This window comes from Bombina bombina, chromosome 4, assembly GCF_027579735.1.
Source record: "Bombina bombina isolate aBomBom1 chromosome 4, aBomBom1.pri, whole genome shotgun sequence".
NCBI lineage: Eukaryota > Metazoa > Chordata > Amphibia > Anura > Bombinatoridae > Bombina > Bombina bombina.
In genome coordinates this window covers 831,838,318-831,853,226 of record NC_069502.1, presented here as the reverse complement: position 1 = coordinate 831,853,226, position 14,909 = coordinate 831,838,318, and the positions used below count along the sequence as shown (strand labels likewise).

At 37.3% G+C, this 14,909-nt stretch overlaps 1 protein-coding gene across 2 annotated transcripts in view; it reads left to right on the top strand.

Annotated features, from left to right (window-relative positions):
* Nucleotides 1-14,737, top strand: part of LOC128657174 (gastrula zinc finger protein XlCGF66.1-like) — a 73,421-nt gene extending 58,684 nt beyond the window's left edge. For both annotated transcript variants that reach the window (XM_053711417.1, XM_053711415.1), the window contains one exon: nt 14,107-14,737. In XM_053711417.1, the coding sequence (XP_053567392.1) occupies nt 14,107-14,228 (122 nt within the window). In that variant the 3' untranslated portion in view covers nt 14,229-14,737. The remainder of the gene's footprint in view (nt 1-14,106) is intronic.
* Nucleotides 14,738-14,909: the final 172 nt, after the last annotated feature.

Below are 14,909 nucleotides of genomic sequence, written 5' to 3'. Positions count from 1 at the left end.
ATAGAGTACATATATTACTCCTATGGTGGTACATGAGAAATGTACTTGGAGGTTATATACTTGTCCTGTTTTTTTAGTTATTGTTTTGGTTTTCAGAACATATTTGCAGGCTGAACAGGTACCACATGGGTACATACCTGGGTTCGTGTCTTTTTTTTCTTGGCAGTTCTTACAAAATGGCTGGATACCAGTTTGTCTCTCAGATTGTTTGGTCTCTTGTATCCTAATGAGACTCTGTCGCCTATTATTGGCTTTAGAGTTTCATCATTTTGAAGTATGTTCCAATGGTCATTAATGATTTTGATAACATGCGGCATCTGGGGATTATATGTGGTAATGAGCCTGGGGCATGACTCTTGAAGCGTTTTGCTTTTTGGGATTAGTAAGTCATCTCTACTTTTCCTAAGTGCTTTATACTTGGCTCTTTTTATGGATTTCTTACTGTATCCACGTGCAATTAGTCTTTGTGCTAAAGCTACACTTTCCTGTATATAGATCTCATTGGTGGTACAGTTCCGACGAAGTCTCAGAAATTCCCTGTACGGTATAGCTTTTAGGGTACTTGGAGAATGAGCACTGGAGTGATGTAAAAGAGTATTAGTTGATGTTTCTTTTCTAAACATCGTGGTATTGATGAATCCTTCATTATTTTTGAATATTTTTAAATCCAAAAAGCATATCTCCTGTTGGTTAGCCTCAAAAGTTAGTTTAATGTTAAGATCATTCTCATTAATTCTCTTCATAAAGGTTTCAAGTTGTTCATATGACCCTTCCCAGATGAAAAGAACATCATCTATGTATCTTAACCACATTGGAATGTGTTCAGTATATTTTTCGAGATCATTAGAAAATACATAGAATAGTTCCCAGTAGCCAAGAAATAAATTCGTGTATGTCGGCGCGCAGGCTGTACCCATAGCGGTACCCTGGGTTTGCAAGTAGTACCTGTCATTAAATGTGAAGAAGTTATGGGTCAGGACAAATTTCAAGAGTTGGATTATAAAGTCATTATGTAAGTTATTATCATTATTATTTGAAGCCAAATAATATTTAATGGCTTTAATTCCATCTTCGTGTTTTATATTTGTGTACAGGGACTCAACGTCCGCTGTGACTAGCCACATATCCTCAGATAATTTAATGTTTTGTAACAGCTGCAGTACCTCCATTGTGTCACGTACATATGAGGGTATACTCGTAAGATATTCTCTCAATCGCAAGTCTACAAATTTGCTTGCATTTTCTGTTAAGTTGTCATTGCCTGACACAATAGGTCTTCCGGGGGGTATTGAGGAGTTTTTGTGCACTTTCGGTAGAAAGTATAAAGTGGCAATTTTAGGGTTGTCCTTTATCAGATACTTTTTCTCTGAGTTAGATATTATATTGGATTTCCAAGCACTTAGTATCATTCTGTTGTATTGAGTAAGATATGAGCTCTGAGGGTTGAATATCAACTGTTTATAACAAGCAGAGTTAGATAGTTGTTTTTTAGCCTCATCCATATACATTTGTTGTGGCCAAAGGACCACATTCCCACCTTTATCCGATGGCTTGATTAAAACATCATGCCATGATTCTATCTCTCTTAATGCATTAATTTCATTGATGTTAAGGTTTTGTTTGGTCCTGTATATGGGCAATTGTTCGATTTCTTTACAAACCATCTTGCAAAAAATCTGTATCTCTGGGGATATAGAAAAAGATGGAACATAAGTAGATTTAGGTTTAACATTTGATTTCCAAACAGAAGATGCAGGTTCATCTGCTTGAGTATCTGTGTCAATTACTGTTTGCATATCTGTACTGTCTGCAGATAACTCTTGCAATATATCTACAGTTAGTAAATCTTCTGCATTCAAACTGTTTGGATTAAAGGCATATAATTTTTTAAGTAGTATTTTTCTGGAGAACAGATGGATATCTTTAATTACCTCAAATTTGTTTAATGAGTTTACAGGGCAGAAAGACAGTCCTCTAGATAGTACAGATTTGTGTGTGGTACTGAGTATATAGTCAGAAAGGTTAACAATCCTCATTTGTTCATCCTTATCTTGCTGAAGGGACTCAATTCCCTTCTTCTTGTTGACTGTCTCACTGGACCTGAAAATTTCCGTTTGTTTTCCCCTGTTCTGAGTGTTGGGCCTGATTGGTTGAGGTGACCGGTGGAGTTATGTTGTGAGGGGTTTTGGACAAAAAAGATGATTAAATCCTATTTAACTGGGTTTAAGTGTTTTTAACTCTTTCAGGCTACTTCTGTGTGAATGTTTGTTCCTAGTTGTTATAATAAAGTATTAAAGTATGAATGTAATGGAACATTTTAAAAAATAGAGTAATTCCACATTTATATAATTAATTGGAGTTAAAGAAATTTATTTTTTTTGTGGTATTCTTTTCTATCAATCCTAAGTGTATTTTCTTTGTACAATTAGTATTCCTAGTTGTTTAGTTCTGCTCTCTAAGAATCCACATTAGATGTGTACCTTAACTATTATAAGTGACTACTAAGTACTGGTATATTATATACCCTTTCTGATTTATATAATAGGTACAATATCTACCACCGACTAACTCCTACTATCCCCTACCACATTTCAAAGCTTAGTTCTTTGGGAGAATATACCTAGATTTTCTTTTCTGGGTTTAGCCCTTTTCCTTGGGGATTCAATAAGTAACAACATACACAAAATGAATATTCAATCAGACATGGCTAATCGCCATCAGAAACGACTCACAGAACTTAACTCTATTTTTAATAGTTCCACTAGGGACAATATACAAATTAATGAGGATGAATTAAACAATGTGTTATGTAAATTACATCAAACCTTACATAAACAATCTAAAAGATGGTGGAACTGGCACTTCTTTGAGAAGTATGCAGAAAAAAACATAATTCCCAGAGGGTTGAGGATGAAGGTATTTCCAGCCTTTAACCTTTATAACAATGATTTAACCAAAGAATGGGAAACAGCTTTGTCAGAGTGCTCTCTCAAATTAATAAACATATTAATTAAACACGATAAACTTGAACTAACAAAGTTAGACTCTGAAATTGAAGAATACAATGCCCAATTGTCTCAATTTAATGACAAAATAGATTACAAAAATCAGTATGATAAATACCAAAAAGAATTGGACAAATTGGAGCAAGAAATAATAGCAACTAAAAAACAAAAGTTGCAGAGAGATATTGAAGATTTTCAAAATCAAAGAGTTTATCGTTGGCGTAGTAATGTTACCTCTAGACACAGGGGTAACAGATATCTTGTTCAACAATCTGAGAGCAGTGCAGAGAGTGAAACTGATATTTCAGATAATGACTCAGACACAAATACTGACAATGACAGTACTAACAACACAGATATAAATAGTGCCAGACCTAAGAGCTACAGCTCAGTACAATCTTCCACATCTTCCTCTTCCTCATCATCTTTTTTGTCCAAAACCCCTCACAACATAACTCCACCGGTCACCTCAACCAATCAGGCCAACACTCAGAACAGGGGAAACAAACGGAAATTTTCAGGTCCAGTGAGACAGTCAACAAGAAGAAGGGAATTGAGTCCCTTCAGCAAGATAAGGATGAACAAATGAGGATTGTTAACCTTTCTGACTATATACTCAGTACCACACACAAATCTGTACTATCTAGAGGACTGTCTTTCTGCCCTGTAAACTCATTAAACAAATTTGAGGTAATTAAAGATATCCATCTGTTCTCCAGAAAAATACTACTTAAAAAATTATATGCCTTTTAATCCAAACAGTTTGAATGCAGAAGATTTACTAACTGTAGATATATTGCAAGAGTTATCTGCAGACAGTACAGATATGCAAACAGTAATTGACACAGATACTCAAGCAGATGAACCTGCATCTTCTGTTTGGAAATCAAATGTTAAACCTAAATCTACTTATGTTTCATCTTTTTCTATATCCCCAGAGATACAGATTTTTTGCAAGATGGTTTGTAAAGAAATCGAACAATTGCCCATATACAGGACCAAACAAAACCTTAACATCAATGAAATTAATGCATTAAGAGAGATAGAATCATGGCATGATGTTTTAATCAAGCCATCGGATAAAGGTGGGAATGTGGTCCTTTGGCCACAACAAATGTATATGGATGAGGCTAAAAAACAACTATCTAACTCTGCTTGTTATAAACAGTTGATATTCAACCCTCAGAGCTCATATCTTACTCAATACAACAGAATGATACTAAGTGCTTGGAAATCCAATATAATATCTAACTCAGAGAAAAAGTATCTGATAAAGGACAACCCTAAAATTGCCACTTTATACTTTCTACCGAAAGTGCACAAAAACTCCTCAATACCCCCCGGAAGACCTATTGTGTCAGGCAATGACAACTTAACAGAAAATGCAAGCAAATTTGTAGACTTGCGATTGAGAGAATATCTTACGAGTATACCCTCATATGTACGTGACACAATGGAGGTACTGCAGCTGTTACAAAACATTAAATTATCTGAGGATATGTGGCTAGTCACAGCGGACGTTGAGTCCCTGTACACAAATATAAAACACGAAGATGGAATTAAAGCCATTAAATATTATTTGGCTTCAAATAATAATGATAATAACTTACATAATGACTTTATAATCCAACTCTTGAAATTTGTCCTGACCCATAACTTCTTCACATTTAATGGCAGGTACTACTTGCAAACCCAGGGTACCGCTATGGGTACAGCCTGCGCGCCGACATACGCAAATTTATTTCTTGGCTACTGGGAACTATTCTATGTATTTTCTAATGATCTCGAAAAATATACTGAACACATTCCAATGTGGTTAAGATACATAGATGATGTTCTTTTCATCTGGTAAGGGTCATATGAACAACTTGAAACCTTTATGAAGAGAATTAATGAGAATGATCTTAACATTAAACTAACTTTTGAGGCTAACCAACAGGAGATATGCTTTTTGGATTTAAAAATATTCAAAAATAATGAAGGATTCATCAATACCACGATGTTTAGAAAAGAAACATCAACTAATACTCTTTTACATCACTCCAGTGCTCATTCTCCAAGTACCCTAAAAGCTATACCGTACGGGGAATTTCTGAGACTTCGTCGGAACTGTACCACCAATGAGATCTATATACAGGAAAGTGTAGCTTTAGCACAAAGACTAATTGCACGTGGATACAGTAAGAAATCCATAAAAAGAGCCAAGTATAAAGCACTTAGGAAAAGTAGAGATGACTTACTAATCCCAAAAAGCAAAACGCTTCAAGAGTCATGCCCCAGGCTCATTACCACATATAATCCCCAGATGCCGCATGTTATCAAAATCATTAATGACCATTGGAACATACTTCAAAATGATGAAACTCTAAAGCCAATAATAGGCGACAGAGTCTCATTAGGATACAAGAGACCAAACAATCTGAGAGACAAACTGGTATCCAGCCATTTTGTAAGAACTGCCAAGAAAAAAGACACAAACCCAGGTATGTACCCATGTGGTACCTGTTCAGCCTGCAAATATGTTCTGAAAACCAAAACAATAACTAAAAAAACAGGACAAGTATATAACCTCCAAGCACATTTCTCATATACCACCATAGGAGTAATATATGTACTCTATTGCTCCTGCCAAATGGCATACGTTGGCATGACGACAAGGGAGATAAAAACACGTATCTTGGAACATGTTTATAACATCAAATACGCCCAAAGAGATAAAGATAAAGGCAAAAAAATCACCTCTGTGGCCAAGCATTTCTTATCACACCACAATGGATCACCCAGAGATCTAAAATGCACTGTGATCCAAAAAGCATCTCTTGGCATAAGAGGTGGCAACATTGAAAAGGTTCTATTAAAAATGGAGTGTAAATGGATAAATCTTTTAAATGCGGTTAAACCCTTTGGCATGAATGACTTCAACAACTTTTTTGTATATATCTAGCTTCAAAGTCCAGAAACACATAGTACCATCATTATTTAAAATAGTGATCCCAGTATTGTATATTCACTTAATTTTGTGAGAAAATGTACATTTAGGTTATGCTTAGAACAACCCATATAGGATGTCAATTGCTAAACACCCCGGTTGGTATATCAACCATCACACATGTATAATTCAGAGGATATTATTTAAATAATGTGAGATAAGGGACTTAGTCCCAAAATAAATAACTATGTACTCTCTCCTTATCCAATATTCAGTTAAATAATATGCTAATCCACACAATATATAGAAAAATTATTAGTAATGGTTTTAGTCTTTCTTCTTTTATAAGGCACTTATAATTTGTCACTTACCAGACAGAATATTATCTTTCCCACATTTTTTGTCTAATATGGGGTACACTATTGGCCCTAATCTACAGTTCAACATGAATAGGATTGACTATTCATGTTTATATCCACACCCTGCATATTAATTATGCTCCCTATTACACTCCCCCTTTCACTATATATATGCATCACTTCCCACTCCTATCTATGGCTATTATTAGCATAACATATTATTATTTTTTATTTCAATTTACACACAATACTGGTATTCTCAGTTCGCTGAGGTCACCATGCACCCCCATTTCCCACAGTACAGACAGACTAACATATCTATATAACTCACATCAGGAATACACTGGAATCGAGTATACACTGATTTTTCCCCCATCACATTTATATTTATATTTATTCTTATCCCTCACACATCATATTTCCCACGTTTAACCCAATCACCTTTTGTCACACAGCACAATCGCTATTCCTGAATGATAACCTATACATGGGTTTCTAAACAAAAATCCAGAGACAAGATGAAACTTTATTAATTTTTACTTATTGGCCTGAACGTTTTTCATGTACGTGGAGATTGGAATAACAGTGTCTAACTGAAGGTCAAATCTCAGGATACGCTTTATCTCACTGACAGTATATTAGTCTATAAATTACTTATACATTGGCAGATAGAAATATAGACAATGCAATACAGTGTGAAAACTTAGCACACCACTGTATGCTGTCAGTATATTTACTGATTTGGTTCATAATCACTCCCAATGATTCCCAACAGTGTAACATACACTGGGAATATGATATTACATCATCTCACAAAGAATAATTACTACCCCGAACTATATTTTGGAATTAAAACATCAAAAATTATAAGATAAGATCCGATATGGCGATCAGTTGTCTAGTTGTTCCCCTATCTGTCAGAACGCATCATATACACATTAAAATAATAGTGATTGGTTAGAGGCTAGACTATAGTTTGCTCTTTATCTTTCTGACAGTATGCAAAATAATGTAACCTATTAGATTTAGTCTGATACTTAATAGACGCATTATATATCAGCAAACAGAAATACTGACACTACAATATACTATGAAATTCTAGCATCCTTTCGTATGCTGTCATTTTATGCAGTAAACTGCCTCATAACCATTCTAAGACACGTTGCATCCCTTAATGTGTTCGCTTACAAATTATATATTTTATTTATCTGCTTTGAAGAATACGATCTCAATTCTGCCATTGCGGTACGATACAATAATTCCTTATTAAGCATTGTTATGTTATGATACAAAGTAACTCTTAACTTTCAATGCCTTGTTTATAATCCGCAGTGATCATCCAATCGTTACCACATAACATACACACCCCCTGTTTACTTAGTAGTGACTGGTCCATTAGTAACAGTACACACGCCCCCCCTATTCACACTCCCTCATTACGCAACGTAATACCGGATGTTACTGTCCATTCTTATTATAGACTGACTGAGCAGCCAATCAGATCTATTCAAAACCGAGAGGGATAACGAATCAGGGGCATGAGGTGGGACAACTACCCACATAAATAACGCTGAGTAGCAGCGGCCCGCACCCCCTCTGAGGAAGCGTTCTGTGAAACGCGCGTCAGGGGTCCAGCAGGAGAAGCTAGTTCTCTCCTGTCTGTCGCTTTTTAACTGCTTGCCTAGTTTAAAAAAGAACCTTTATCTACCTGAATATTTGCTGATTCCTGGTGCCTACTATTTACCTTAAAAATATAAGAATTTAAAAATAAAATAGCCCTCGGATTGTAAGGGCTTAGCTTATCTTTCACTATATTGTTGTGGGCATCAGGCTAAATATATATAGCACTGTTCATTATACCAATCCTATTTAACTGGGTTTAAGTGTTTTTAACTCTTTCAGGCTACTTCTGTGTGAATGTTTGTTCCTAGTTGTTATAATAAAGTATTAAAGTATGAATGTAATGGAACATTTTAAAAAAATAGAGTAATTCCACATTTATATAATTAATTGGAGTTAAAAATTTTTATTTTTTTGTGGTATTCTTTTCTATCAATCCTAAGTGTATTTTCTTTGTACAATTAGTATTCCTAGTTGTTTGGTATAGGAGCTGTTGGATTACTAGTGCTGTATTGTCCCCATGTCAGGTATAGGGGCTGTTAAAATACTAGTGCTGGATTGTCCCCATGTCAGGTATATGGGTTGTTTGAATACTAGTGCTATTGTCCCTATGCCAGGTGTGGGGCTACTGGAATACTAGTGCTTTGTCACCATGTCAGGTGTAGGGAAGGTTGGAATACTAGTGCTGTGTTGTCCTCATGTCAGCTATAGGGGCTTTTGAAATACTAGTACTGTTTTGTCCCCATGTCAGATATAGGGGCTGTTAGAAGACTAGTTCTGTATTGTCCCCATGTCATGTATAGGGGCTGTTGGAATACTAGTGCTGTATTGTCTCTGTTACGGACCAGCGGCCTATACCTGCCTAGAGGGTTGATTTGGTGGTCTAACTCTGGGCAGGCTGTGCCGCTGGTCCTTCCCTTTCCCCTCCGCCCTGCCATCAGGGGTTGTGACGGTTATGGATACCAGGCTGCAAGGGCAATCCCTTCACCAGTTAGATTGTTTTCCAACAGTTCCTCTTGTTTGTTGCAGTAATTGAACTTTGCCCTGAAAGAGGTGATCACTACCCCACTTTACATCTTTTCTGCCTAACCGGGTCCCAGCCGGAATCTTATGGAACTTTTTGCTGGCTGGGATTGCCAGAGATTCCCGCTGGCCTTTAACCCAGGTTGCTCTGAAAGCCCCTTGCTCCAGAGCTCTGCTCTTTTGAGAACTTAACATACATTCAATGGGCATGGGTTGGGGTGAGGGAGCTCACTCAGGAACCTGGGATTTTTGACACCTCCACCTTGGACTGTTCCTGAGTTCCTTTCCCAGGCTACCGCTCCGATCCCCAGTAACGGATCATGACGCTTTTTGGACCCTGGAATAGCTGCTCCCTCAGGGTCACCCCGAAAGAACAACCTATCGATTGCTGGGATCTCTGGGTTCCTATGGCCTCTATGAAGGTGCCAGACTGTCTGGAGGGGGGTATTGTTCTCCTAATGGGATTAGCTTTTATCAGATGGCAATTGTGTGTAAATATTGTGAGTTTTGTGTTAATAAGCCGGTTCTTGTTTCACCTTAATACTGGTCTTGTCTGGTTATTAGGGTGGACTACTGGCTATTATCACTTTCAGCACTGTAGCTACAGGTTCCAGAGTCAAAGAAGGTCTCATTTTGGTGGAGATATCCATTCAGGGTATCTGGAGTCCGTCACAGTCTCTATGTCAGGTTTATGGGCTGTTAGAATACATGTGCTGCATTATCCCCATCTCAGGTATAGGGGCTGTTGAAATACTAGTACTGTATTATCCCCATTTCAGGTATAGGTGCTCAGTGTTCTCCATAGAATTTTTTTTGGCAGCCAGGTGGCATTATGAAGCAGCCGGGTGGGGGCAGTGTGATATTTTCTAATATTTTATAATTTTCAGCTATCCAAATTTAATTGAATAATCTAACAGAATGTATTTAAAGATCATTTGTGCAATATTAGCTAATTGTAGTTTAAGATTGGCTACAATTTTAGCCAGGTTGTCAGTAAAATCGGCCCTGTGGTGCACCTGTTAAAAAAGTCCTGGGGAGAACATTGGGTGCTGTTGGAATACTATTACTGTACTGTCCACATGTCAGGTCAATGGGCTGTTGGAATACTAGTGCTAGATTTTCCCCATGTCAGGTATAGGGGCTGTTGGAGTACTAGTACTGTATTGTCTCCATGTCAGGTATAAGGGGTGTTACTGTGATGTGAGTGTATTTGCAATGCACATGTAATGTTTTTGATTATATTTTTAAAACTAAAAAAAACCAAACTTGTGTAATACACAAAACATTGAAATTCTGGTTGGCTACAATGCAGCTAGTAAAGTCACTAAATCCCAGCTAACTTACTTTACTACATGGCACATTCTGTACTTACTGATATGCTGTCACTACATGGAATTTCTTCCATATATGACAGCTCGTGACCTAGGATCAGGTTTATTTATATTAAATTACACAATTTTGTACATTTTATTTTAATCTTAAATTTTTAAGATTGACATTGTAAATAGTGATTCTTTAGATTGTTTGTTTTGTTTTTTATTGCAGATGAGTGTACGTGTGTGACATGGCTGTGGGAAAAAGGGCACAGGTCAGTGTACGTTTGTGACACTTAAGGGACGCAGGGCACAAGTGAATGTACGTGTGTTACATGTAAGGGACACAGGGCACATGTGAGTGTATGTGTGTGTCTCACTTTTAGAGCCACTACCTCCCACCCAATAAAACACATAGATGAAAACTCACCTGTTAATTGTGGTGATTGTTATATAACTTATGTAGGGCTGAATTCTAAATACAATAAGCACAAAAGACTGAAAACTGCTTCAGCACAAGGTATGAAATTTCTTAGTGGTGAAATGGTTAAACTTGCTAATTTACATTATTTCTATTGCTTTTCCTTTTTTATTGAAGAAATAGAAAATAGTGTTTTTGTTTTTTTATTTTCAAAAGTGCTTTATTTAAATCAAATGAACACGTCATGAATTGCATATACAAAGCAAACATCAAGAGTAATACAATGTATTGGTTTTCCATAATGATGCAATGTGCTAACTATACATATAGCATACATCACATATGTCAACTTTTGCACCTAGGAATACTCTCTTAAAATCAGTGTATTTCTTATTTGGCCCTAGTTATAACTTTTTATACCTTTCATGGGTCTTTAACAAACTCACATATGATCCATATTGGGCATATTTGGGGATATGTCTTAGATTTAGCAGGAAATCTGATAAAGATTAGAATTCTAATTTGAAAGTGAATTTTATATATAGGTAACACCTTGTGCTTTTGAATTAAGATTATCTGTGGAAAATATAAATAGTGCAGATGGAGATGCTTGAAAATATATTATTCAAGAGAAACACCCTGAAGATACACCATACTTAAGTAGTCTCATAACCCTAGACTTAAAGGGACACTAAACCCAATTCTTTTCTTTCATGATTCAGATAGAGCATGACATTTTAATCAATATCTAATTTACTCCTATTATTATTTTTTCTATGTTCTCTTGCTATCTTTATTTTAAAAGCTGGAATGTAAATCTTAGCAGCCAGCCCATTTTAGGTTCAGCACCATGGATATTGCTTGCTTATTGGAGGCTTACATTTACCCACCAATAAGCAAGCATAATCCAAGTTTTCAATCAAAAATGGGCCTGCTCCTATGCATCACATTCCTGCTTTTCAAATAAAGATAGCAAGAGAACGATGAAACATCGATAATAGGAGTAAATAAGAAAGTTGCTTAAAATTGCATGCTCTGTCTGAATCATGAAAGAAAAAATTTGGGTTTAGTGTCCCTTTAAGTCTAGGGTTATGAGACTACTTAAGTATGGTGTATCTTCAGGGTGTTTCATTTTGATCATCATTCTAAATTATATGATTTAATAGTTTAATTGTATGGCTGGCAAGAGAATATTTATGTGCTAACATAAGAGAGGGGGGGCGCTAGTTATTCCAGCAGTGTAGAGACAGCACAATGATATATATATTTGTGTTATTTTTAATGATGCTCTTATGTAGGATGTTGATGCTCTCTAATATGATTAAGAGACCATAAGTTGCTTGTATCCTAAGGTTAGGTTTTACACAGCTTGGGGATTTGTCTAAAAACTAGGTTGTTATCCTGGTTAAGTATCTTAACTGATCCGCCCATCATGAACCCCGGCCGCAGGCCGCACTGGGGGGGAGGGGGTTATACATAAAGTAATCTTCCAGGTCTAACTTATTTGCTGCAAGGCATCAATAAACACATATAACACTAGAAGTAGTACCTCTACTTTCTATACCCTTATGGAACATTTAAAAAAGTAAACCTTCATCTACACAGGATATTATGTGCATTTAAACATTACTGACCTTACTAACTTGGGTCATCACATTTGAAAAATAAAATATATTAAACATACTTAAACTCTTCCCATTACAATCTCAAACCTGAACTTATATGGTCTGTCCTCATGTGCTGTCTGCCAACAAACATTAATCCTCAATTAATAGAGTAAGGCAAACAGTTTTGTATCGTTAGAGTCTTGAGATTAATACTGTAAACTTTAAGACATGCAGAGTAGGGCATATACAGTATATAAACAAAAATAACGGATATTAGTCCCCTATAGAGCCTATAGTATAACGTGAACAGGCAAGTTTTGCTGATGGTCTTAGCCGGCTGTATTTTATCTGAGAAGGGCTTCTGCAGACGACCCCTCACCTGACTTGGGTATATGTCCACCGCTATGAAGGCAATAGATGTCCCCATCTGTGGCAGGTAAATATCTCCGCCACCCAGTCTCGCCTGGAAGTTTTAATAAACGGTACGCAGGTTCATCAGTTAGTCTTTTTAGCGTTTCCGGAGCTTGCTGTGAGGACGATTTGTTAATGTTGTGTAGACATCTCTATCTTGTTTCGTCCTGTCGCCTTATTTGCCTCATATGCTGTTATGCTCCTCTCCTCTGCCCGGTGTCCCAGGGTCTCTGCTAGGGGCAGTTCCTGAGGCTGTTCAGCATGGCCTCCGAATATCTATTGCCGGCAGTGATTTTGTTAGGAAACAAAGCTGTGGATCTCCAGAGTTCTCGCCACGACGCTCCACGAGGGCTGTCTGTAATGGCGGATGATCATGCTGGGTCTTTGTTAGAAATTAAGAATTGTGAGATACCACATCAGTGAGAGTCTCTGTTTCTGAGGTCTCGGTTGAGCTTGCACAAAAGCGTTGCATCAGGTAATCATATGGAGCTCTATCGATCAATTTTTGCATGAGATGTTCAAATTTTCTAAGATGTTCATCGGGCTGTAGTATATGGTAGTCTCCCGCCATGACCAACAAGCTAGATGTACTCTGAAAACGACAGTTCAAGGCAGGTTCTTATAGTTTTTCAGCTTACTATCCAGGTATATGTGGGGAATGAAGACATTTCAGTAAGTCTGATTGCTCCAACAGCACTGATTACCCATTTCTTCTCAGGGGGAGGTGTATGCCTAACAGTGGGCCGCTGCCCTAGGCCTCGAGATTCCGATCTGAGCCCCCAGATTCATTTAAACAGTCAAGAGATTAAATATGGGACCAGGATTAGCAAGTCTGTTGTATTTTTATGGAATATGGCCTTCTTCTTGCTGTCAACATGAAATTATCGGCGGATTACTAAAGATTCAGCTGGAGCCTTCAGAAAATGTGTCCTGTCCAGAATGCTGCACATAGAAAAAACTTTTGTCTTGAACTATACTGTATAAATCCCTTTATAGCGGATCGGATGTTTCTATCATATCACTGTGGTACAGTCTCTCACTTAGGCAATACATGTTAACATAATTAAATGGGCTACAGTGATGTTTTAATAACCAATGGGAAATTAATGTTATTTTTAAACCCTGTAATAAGTCTCACATAGGAATTCTGATTGGCTACAATGAGGCTGTATTTGCAGCTAGTAAAGTAACTAATTCCCATCTAACTCGCTTTACTGCTTGACACATGCATTTACTGCTGTGCTAATATCATTATATGGAATGTTTCTTACAGATGTGACTGCTAGTGATGTAGGCTCAGGCGTATCTAACTTAAATTACACAATTTTTCATATTTTACTTTATTTATTTATTTTAAAAATAAGAGACAACAGAAATTGTAAATAGTGATTTATTTATTCTTTTTTTTTGTTCCCCAGGTGAAAACGATGCTAAGATTTCATGTAACATGGAAAAAACTGAAGATCAGTGGCTAAGAAATATGCCAGAAGCTGCAGAGCGGGAAATTTGTGCCAATATAAGTACAGGTGAGTGTGTGTGACATGTCTGAGAGATGCAGGGTGCAGGTGAGTGTACGTTTGTGACATTTCTGTGGGACGCAGGGTGCAGGTAAGTGTATGTGTGTGACATGTCTGAGGGAAGTAGGGCACATGTGATTGTATGTGTGTTATATGTCTGTAGAAAACAGTGCATAGGTGAGTGTGTGTGTGTGATGTGTCTGTGGAACAGTGAGTGTGTGTGACGTGTCTGTGGAAAACAGCACAGGTGGAGTGTACATGTATGACATGTCTGTTGGAAGGAGGGGATAGGAAAGCAGTTTACATGTGTGACACTTCAGAGGGATGTAGGGCAAAGTGAGTGTTTGTGTGTCATGTTTGTGGGAAGCAAGACCCAGATATTGTATGTGTGCCACATGTGAGGGTTGCAGGGCAGAGGTGAGTGTACGTGAGAAATGTGTCTGCGGGAAATAGGACACAGGTGAGTGTACATGTATAACATGTTTGAGGCACACAGGACATAGGTGAGCAGTGACGTGCTGTCATAGGAGGCAGGGGAGGCAGCGCCTCCCCTGTCCTATGTGTGTAATTACACTTTATTTATCATTTTAAAAAAAGAAAAATATTTTTTAAGTTATAATATATATTTTTGTATCCTAATGTACCCCCAGCCCCCCCCCCCAGCCCTCTCAGCCCTACACCGCCATGCAAAAAAAATATACTTA